This window comes from Bactrocera latifrons, unplaced genomic scaffold, assembly GCF_001853355.1.
Source record: "Bactrocera latifrons isolate USDA-ARS-PBARC rearing strain unplaced genomic scaffold, ASM185335v1 scaffold_92, whole genome shotgun sequence".
NCBI lineage: Eukaryota > Metazoa > Arthropoda > Insecta > Diptera > Tephritidae > Bactrocera > Bactrocera latifrons.
In genome coordinates, this window is record NW_017537623.1 from 252,792 (window position 1) to 262,701 (window position 9,910).

Consider the following 9,910-nt stretch of genomic DNA (forward strand, 5'->3'; position numbering starts at 1 on the left):
CTTTGCGAAAGCGCTTTGTAGGTGACTATTTGAATGTATAATATTAAAAAAAAAAAAAAAAAAAAAAAAAAAAAAAAAAAAAAATAAAAAAATTTCAAAAAAAAAAAAAAAAAAAAAATGCCAGCCTGACAGCGGAATGAAAGCTTTCAGGGAAGATAGTATGGGTCACATGGGAAACAATAAAGCTGAAGGATACTTACGACAAACTGCTTATGTATTGGTGGTGCTTCCGAAAGTCGCAATAGAAACTCAAATATCAGCAAAACGTTTTGTTTTGTTCTATAGACATCAGAAGGCTCTTAGTGTTCTCGTTATTGCACTAAATATAATGTCACGTGCTTATTTAATTTAAATTTTTTATGGACAATAGAAATGTGTTACTCAAAGTCAAAACCAAATTTCGTTTACCTCTATTAATAAAACTAACGTTATTTTACTCAGATGGTGGTTATTGAAATGATGGTATATATGTGGTATATATCTCCGTACACCACCATCTGTCTGCCTAGGTAAAATCTTTGAAAATGCTACTAGTTAGTTAAGGAAACATTGTGAAAATTTTTGTAACAATTGCTTGTTATATTTGCCATGTGAGAGTCGTAATTTTTGCCAAATTCGTATTTTTTTTATGGAACATAGTTCTCTGCAAGGGTAATAGACTGACTATAGCGCCCCTACAACTTTTCGATACTATTTTTGTAGTAAGATTTGACCTTTGCTGCAAAATAGGCCTCGGCGCCTCATCTCTTCATTCGACGAAAACCTTTCCCCAGCGCGCATTCTTTTGAGATCGAAGGACAGGACATACACACTAAGCTTCAGATCGAAGAATGATTCATGGAGTTTTGGGATAAGACTTCGGAGTGAAATGGTGGAACTATATATAATTCATCCATTGCCACATATCGACGCAAATATTCTGCCTGAACATTTCATCATAAAGGGAGTTCGCGCTGTACCTACTTTGTATAGAGCTTCGCCACACACATATTTTCGTGAATTGGAGAATGGTATGATGCACATGTTCAGTTGATAACTTGAGACTGCCTGATATCTCGAACAACTTCATTTTACGATCATCTGAAATTATTTTATGGACTTTTTTGCTGTTTTCGTCGGTGGCAACCTCCTTTGAGCATCCACTGCGTTCAATATTTCCGGTGATTTCTACTTCTAAACTTAGCGTACCAATCCTTGCTGGTTGATTTTCATGGCAGTGTCCCGAAACTCGTCATTGAGCGAAGGTTTTCACTTCAGAAACAATATTTATCATCATGCGCAATTCTCTTGTAATCAGTTTTTGACAATAATATATAGTTTATTCACTCAAAATGATATATTTCACAAACTAATGTTCTGACTTATGTAAAACTCACGCCTTTCTTAGGTTCATATAAATTTAATACTAGAAATGTAATTTATGTTTCGGGCAAAATGCTGCCTTTTTTCAACAATTTTTCTCATATAAAAAATTAAATAATTTATTAGAATTTTTTATTGTTACAAATATGCACTATTGACAAAGAAATTCTGAAATTTTTCCAAAAGAAAATATTTTAAACTCGGCCATTGCGACTCCATTTCCGATAACCCATCGGAAAAAGCATGCGTCCGCGTTGACATGATAACTCCTCACATAATCATTACAAAAAAAATGTTTGTAATATTTTTTAAATAATAATTAAATGTATAACTACTAGAATGACTCCTAAAGCTATAAATAATTATAACTTTCATAATAAATATATATAATAAATATAACAAATTTTATTTATTTTAAAAAACAAAATAATTTTAGCTGTCTACTAAAGAAACACCGACTATAAATACTTCCCCCAACTGTTGTTACACTCAGACTTTTGGCAAACACTTGGTAATTGAAAGCAGCTTTATTGGAAAAAAGTATACACCTTTTTTCTATACATATGTCTTGTGTATATGTATGTATGCATATGTGTGTGTAGTTAATTGCGGCGATTACAATTAAACCATAAGCCACACAGAAATAATTATTTGCTCTGTTTCTTTTTTTTCTCTTTTTTTTTTTTTTTGTTGTGGTGAGTAATAAAGACGAGGTTTGTTTGAAAAGTATGGTGAATTAAAAATTGCAGACGCTAGGTTCATAAATTCAAGAAAATTGCTATAAAAGTACATTCTATGACATTATTTATAGAACTTGATTTCTTTTGGATGACCACCACGGGCACGCTTGCAGAAGTCCAAACGCCAAATCCTATATTCCATTCAAAAATCGCGCGATACTGCTGCCATTTCACATTCGATATTTTTACAAAGCTTATCAAACGTTGACGGTTTGTTGGCATAGACCATAGACTTGACGTATCCCCACAGAAAATGGTCTAACAGCCTCAAATCACACGACCGAGGCCACCAAATGACTGAGACATTTCGTGACATAACGCGTTCATCAAACTTGGTTTCCAATAATTTGATTGTGACACTCGCTGTTTAGCTGATGGCACAGAACTGTTAGAACCACCAATTCACGAACACACGACGATTCTGGTTTTTAAACGACTTCAGTTCTTGAAACAATTTCATCTTGTAAGTATATAGGCCAAGATCTTTTTGCAAAATTCGCCAAAATGACGTCCAGAGATGCCTAACGTTTGAGAATTACGTGTGAGAGACTAATTGCGGTCTTCCTCAATTGATGCGCTGGCAGCAGAAATATTCTCGACACTGCCTAACCTACTGAAAAAAGTCCTTATCGGTCTGCTTTTGTAGCGTTCCTTTAAAAAAAAAACCGTAATTTATTATAATGGTTGCCGTGAATAGTAATATATAGACATATTCTGTTATTTTGGCGAATTAATGACAGCTGTTTTGCAATAGTTACACGATAATCACGAAATCTGTGCACTGAACTAGTGCTATGACTGTGACAAGTCTAATACACCAACAATATGTGGAATTTGTCCATGTGTCATGCGAAATATGAGAGTTCATCATTCTTTTCGAACAAACATCGTAACATTTTTGTTGATACATATATACTCGTATAAATTAGGTATATATGTTATACATATTCTCTCACATCAATATACATATCTTCTAACATTAGCAGCGCAGTTTACGCCACCACACTCGTGCTCATCGCCCGACTTCGCCCACACGCCCACCCACTCTTCGCGTTCTATCTCATTTCTCTTCTGATTTCATTACTTTTAAAACATAAATCTCTATCCTCAATGTTTCGCTACAATTAAAGCATGCAATTAGTTTGAATTTTGTCTATGTATAAGTGCATACATACATATATTATTTATTAACTCTGACCCGCCGTAGTGGTACCACAATGCATTGCCGCTGACTTAAACGCTAATACAATAATGTCATTAATTAATACACACACACACCGCTTACGCTGTGACGAGCGTCTGGCGTGACAAATAATTCGCTGTTGCGCAAATTAATAAGCGCTTTGTTACCGCAAAGTCTCGATTTCGCCGCAGCACTTTTAATTCTCGCATTGAAGTTCTCATTTAGCTTAGTTTGTATTTGTTGTTGTTATTGCTAACCGCATTGCATTTTCGCAAACTTTTTTTTCTGTAATTTATTTTTATTGTATTTTTATTGTAATTTTATTGTAATTTTCTCGATACTAGCTTATTTTGATGCATTTTCCTTTCATTAATTATTTACATTAATCTATAATTACTCAGTTTATTTATGTATGTAAGTAGCATATATTTTTGTATGATTTTTTTTATACCCGTACACTTTGTATGTATGTTTATATGTATTTGTTTTATAAAATATTATTTTGTTCTTTTTGAAATTTTACAACTTAAACTGCAAATAGCAAAAATAATTTTTTTGTAAATGTAAATAATCCAATTGGGTGTGTGTTTTCTTCTATGTTTATTTTTATATTCGTTGAACATTTTTTGGTATGTCTCTATGATTGACTCTGTGGTCATGTACAAATACAAAAAAACCAAAAAAAAAAACCTTAATCAAAATCAAAATCATAAAACCACAAACAAATTCAAACAAAAACCAAAAATCCAAAATACAAAAACCTTTGATAAACTAAAAACCAAAAAAAAAAAACACATAAAATGGAAATATCAGGACTAAATTTCCCACCGGATCACAGTGTCACAACCGCATCTCTATCGGCCGCTGCCGCCGCCGCCGCCAACCATGCCACAGCCGGTGCAGCTGATGCGTCTGGCCAGCCCAGCAACACTGTTGGCAATGGACTACTCTCAGCTCGATCCATTCCGATGCAGAACCTGGTAACGCTGGCCGCACTAGGTGCGCACAACTATTCACCCAACCAAGCGCTGCAGTCACACAGTCACCTTGTCACCTCATCACATCAACAACAACAACAGAATCAACATCAACAACAGCAACAACGTCACATACACGGACTTGCGTATGATCCCGCACGGGCGTTGAGCGCCAGCAATCAAGCGCAGGCGCAAGCGCACATAGCCCATCTACTACAAACGCCCCTAACTATGACGGCACAGCTGACCGGAGCCACCGCTGCCAATATTTGTAAGTATGAGCCAACTGCCAGTATGAAAATGGGGTCTGTATTTATTGAATATGTTATTATATATATAGTATATTGTGTGTAGTTAAAGCACAAAACGCTAAACTCGTATTTAAGCAATTTTGGGAATTGAAATTTTTGAAAACAACTTAACTTTGAATAAAGTCAACTTTGAATACCGCAAGAATGTAGACTCAAATTTAACAACAACTGAACTTTGAAAACAACTCAACTCTGAAAACAATTCAACTTTGAAAACATCTCAACTTTCACAACAGCTCAATTTTGAACACAACTCAACTTTTAAAAGCAAAACTCTACTTTGAACAGAAATAAACTTTTAGAACAATTCAATTTTGCACACAACTTAACTTTTAAAACAATTCAATTCTGAACACAACTCAACTCTGAAAATAATTCAATTCTGAACACAACTCAACTTTGAACATAACTAAACTTTTAACAACAACTCAACTTTGACAACAACTCAACTTAGAAAACAACTCAACTTTGACAACAACTCAATTTAGAAACAGTTCAACTTTGACAACAACTCAATTTAGAAAACAATTCAACTTTGAAAACAACTCAACTTTGACAACAACTCAACTTTTGATAACAACTCAACCTTGCTTTAGTTCGAGTTTAGCTTTTATGACTTTCCCGTCTCATACTCGTGAATGTTGTTAACGTTTCCTAGTTATGCACCGCATGTAATATTTAGTTGAAAAATTATTATTTGGGTTCCTCATTAACACTGCATCTTATAGAAAATTTAGTTTTTGTTTGTTCTTGCTTGAGTTTTGCACATTTGCATGTCTTAAAATGTGTAATAACGTTCATACAACCAAATAATAAAAGCAATAACAGTATTATAATCAAATATGTAATAAACGTCTCCAACTAGTTGTGGGCACATATGATATTATTTGTTTACAAAGTAAGGTCCACGTAGTAACGCCGATAATATACATAAAAAAAAAAACTTATTGAGAGATTGCCACTAAAACAATTAGAGTTATCAGGACCAAAGTAGTACCGCTTAGAAGTATATTTGGAAGTTGAAAATCACGAAATCATAAATATTTCCCAAGCACCTAACTCATATAATCATGAAATGGCAGTGATAACTAAAATTATTATCATTTGATTAGTTGTAAGGTTTGTCAACCGAAATGCAAATAAAAACTCTACCTAATATGCTCTGTGTAATTTGTTGCGAGAGCACAATTAGGAACGTAAGATATATCCATATTTCCCCACTTGGTCTTCATATCCCATAATAGCTTTCATTTTATATATCAACAATTCTGATTAGGATCCGGTTGACTTCAACACTATTTTATATATATTTGGACTCTGTTCACCACGTATAACAACAACGCCTTATTTTAAAAGTATTCTGATTTATAAGTTCTCAGTTTAGAAAATTCTCAAATAGCTTCTAAAAACAATTAGTCAAGGTCTGGTAACTTGGCACTAGTTTCGAAACATATTTCAACTATACGGTAAGATTTTAAACCACTATAATAACAACAATGGCAACAAGGTTTCTTTTAGTGAAATCTTCTAATTATAATCTACGTCTTTAAAAAGTACCAACGATCCGTATAACTATAGGTAAAATTACTATATTAATCATGTGATTTTGGTTTGGGTCTGACTAAACAAGGCAGCGCCGAAAATGTGATATTATAACTGTAATCTGACTGGAATATATAATAGTTAGTCTTCGAATTGAGATAGTTATTTAAGACGAAAAGTTTCGACTAGATCGGATCATAAGGAAAGAAAGGTTAGATGAGTAGAATTGAGGCGATTAAATGGTATACAAATGTAAGCAAATATTAAAATATTAATTATAACTAAAACCGTTAAGCAGAGCTTCAAAGGGTGCTGTTTGCTACACACAAAAATGTATTGAAACCTTTAGGGATATGTTAGTATTTAGAGGGTCTCATAGAAACAGACGAATTAGTTGATTTTTTGTATATGTTCAAGCCAATGGTAATATGTGTATGTAATAATCAAGTATCGGAATTGAAAAACAGCAGTCAGAAATGATTAACAATGAGTTCAGATCTCTAAAGCTCAAATTTTTTTCGTTTAAGAATTTTTTTTAAATGAGTTGAGTTTCCTAAAGCTCAAAATATTTTCCTTCAGAAATTTTTATTAAATAGTTGAGCTCTGTAAGGCCCATTTTTTCTTCAGGAATTTTTATTAATGAGTTCATATCTCCAAAACCCAAAATCTTCCCCTTCAGCTATTTTAATCAATGAATTCAGTTCTCTAGAGAACAGAATTTTCGCTTTCAGCAATTTTAATTAATTATATCAGCTTTCTAGAGAACAAAATCTTCCAGACTCTTCAGGAATTTCTTTAATGAGTAGATATCTCTAAAACCAAAAATTCTTATCTTCTGCAATTTTTATTAATGAGTTGAGTTCTCTAAAGCCGAAAATCTTCACATTCTTACGAGAAATTCCGAAATTGTGATAATTTCAAAATACGAAATTAGTTTAGTATATTATAATATAAATCTTTTGGAATACCAATTATTTTCCATTCTTGACTACAGGAGTCAACTTCAAGCCATAGTGCCCTCACTCTCTCTCTCTGCACGTTAAAGAGACCACTCTCCCTGATCTCTGTTTTTTTTTTTTTTTTTTTTTTTTTTTTTTTTTTTTTTTTTTTTTTTTTTTTTTTTTTTTTTTTTTTTGCTTAAATCTTTAAGAATATAAAAGTTTCTATATTAAGTGCCTAAAAATGTCAATGGATACAGTTCATTTCTAACGATTGAGGTTATTTTATATAATATGTTTTTGAAAGGAATGTCAACCACACGGCAGTACAGGTATGGTTATTCAGTAGAACCACAAAGAAAAAGCAGACGGTATAGAAAATTTTAACAAATATTCTGCCTAACACAAAGCAAAGAATTACAAACTTTAGGTAGATTTATTTTAAAAGAAAATAAGAATATTGTTTTTCACATACAACAAAAAGGCTGAACCTGCTGTTGTCAACCGTATTCAATATTAACGCCCACAAAACAAGACTGCAGGTCGATATAAAGCAGCGAACATTAAAAAATGGTTAGTTTCAATAAAAGTATAGTATATATCGGCACCCAAAAGGCAGAACAACACATAGTATTATCAAAAAATAGAATTTGAACTTACATTTATTGCTTCCAATTTAAACCATCATATTACGTAAATGTAGCGTAAAATCATCAGCAACCGCCGTCAGTATAACCAATAAATAAGCAATAAGTAACCAATATATTACCAATAAATAACCAATATATAACCATTTAATAACCGAAAGGTACATTCTGTTTTTCCGTTTCATCTCCACCTGTAAATGCATATGGAAATATAAATATGAGGTTATGTTATTCTGCATTTTGGGTGTCGATATGTAGGCGCCTAAGCAGGTATATTAAAATATGCGCACGCAGCAAGAAAATTATGTCTCGCCCCCAATGCATGTTTCCCTACTTTTATTGCGCAGGTTGTTGTAGTCAACTCCTATATGTACGTCTATGTATACGTGTGTATGTTAATGTCTTTACATAGCTATGTATGTCTGTATGTACCCTGAATTTGTGTAGCTCTGATATTTCTCAAACATTTCTCAGACATTTGTGGATGATATGTTGCGAAATCAGTGAGCTCGTGTATACAAACCGAACAAAAAATGTATTTTCAGCGCAAAAATTATGAAAATATTTAAATTTTGTATTTCCCAAGCATTTAAGTAATATTTTTTTATTTTTTATTATGCTAAAAATTTTATTTAGGGCCCGGTGGAGAAAGCCTTACCTCACCCTATGCACCGACACTAAGCCCCTTAACTAATGGTGCCGCCTTTGCAACAACTGCTACACCGCTAACCACCACTGCACTGCAGGCTGCGGCAGCAGGAGTCGCTGGGAAACAAGTCGAAGGTGAGTTGAAATTAATTTATAACTAAAATAATATTAATTTTATAGTAAATTAATTTTACAAAAAATATTTTGAAGTAAACCCGCACTTACACAAATATCTCTGTTCACCTCGCTGCAGGACCGGATGGCAGTAATCTTTTCATTTACCATCTACCTCAGGAATTCACCGACACTGATCTCGCATCCACATTTCTACCATTCGGCAATGTGCTGTCCGCCAAAGTGTTCATCGACAAGCAAACTAATCTGTCCAAATGTTTCGGTTTTGTGTCCTACGATAATCCGCTGTCGGCGGGCGCGGCCATACAGGCAATGCACGGTTTCCAAATCGGCACCAAACGCTTGAAAGTACAACTAAAGCGCTCTAAGGATGCAGCTAAGCCATATTGAAGCAGCTAAAGCATAGTCGCCGGCAGCTAATGTGTGACAATGCGGATGATAAATGAGACGTTGAAGCGGAAATAGTAGATGATAAAGAGTATAGCCTGCAGCGACAAATAAACCAAAGGCCCCAAATTTTCATAGTGAAAATAAAAGTTCAAGTCAAAGTGCTTAAAAGCACACATACATACATATATACATTTTATTGCATATATATAAATATATAAAGACCAAAGAAAGAGCTTAAACTAAAACAAAGCAGGCAAAAACTGTTAGGGAAGTAGCTTTTCTGTAGCATGGTTACATTCAAACAAATTTGCTGAATTGTTTAGGGATAAATTAAAAAGCAAAATAAAGGCAAACTAAAATGTTGTTTTTGTTTTTGTATGTAAACTGTAACTATACAAAATATGCAGCAACAATTGTTATACCTAGTATATGTATTTATATTTACAAAAGTCCATAATTACAAAGCAAAAATTGTTCTTGTAATTAAATGTACCATAAATACAACCTCATTTAGTAAGATTTGTTGTAAAAGATATTTTTTGTTTCAAAAGTGATTTTTTGCAAATTTAAAATTATATTATTAACAGTGCTGAAACAAAGATTCATCAATTTCTCAATGCCTCGTGGCAAGAAGAAAAAAAATTCGCCCTGCGGTTAACCAAGGAGCTAGCACATATTTAAAGAAAATTCAACACTATAGCTAAGATAATATAAGACAAAAGTTGTTATAATTTTGTTTTATTTCTTCAAAACAACTTTCTGTAAAAAAAATAGTCTCAAGACAAAATTTGGTATAATTTTGATTTTTTCTCAAAACGATTTTTTTAAACAAATAGTGCTTAGACCGAATTTGCTATAATTTTGATTTTTTTTCAAAACGATTTTTTTTTAAACAAATAGCGCTTAGACCGGAATTGCTATAATTTTTATATTTTTTTTCAGACCCAGTTTTTGTAAACAAATAGCCTCAAGACAAAATTTGCTATAATTTTGATTACTTTTTCAAAACCATTTTTTGTTAAATAATATTCTCAAAA

The 9,910-nt window shown here is 32.9% G+C and overlaps 1 protein-coding gene across 6 annotated transcripts in view; it reads left to right on the top strand.

The window, feature by feature from the left end:
• The window catches only part of LOC108977608 (CUGBP Elav-like family member 2), a 184,246-nt gene extending 174,626 nt beyond the window's left edge, over nt 1-9,620 (top strand). For 4 of the 6 annotated variants that reach the window (XM_018947363.1, XM_018947362.1, XM_018947364.1 and 1 more), the window contains 3 exons: nt 4,099-4,533; nt 8,337-8,483; nt 8,602-9,620. In XM_018947363.1, the coding sequence (XP_018802908.1) occupies nt 4,099-4,533; nt 8,337-8,483; nt 8,602-8,873 (854 nt within the window). In that variant the 3' untranslated portion in view covers nt 8,874-9,620. Of the gene's footprint in view, nt 1-4,098; nt 4,534-8,336; nt 8,484-8,601 lie in introns of those variants that run through there. The other 2 variants (XM_018947366.1, XM_018947368.1) reach the window with 2 other exon arrangements.
• Nucleotides 9,621-9,910: the final 290 nt, after the last annotated feature.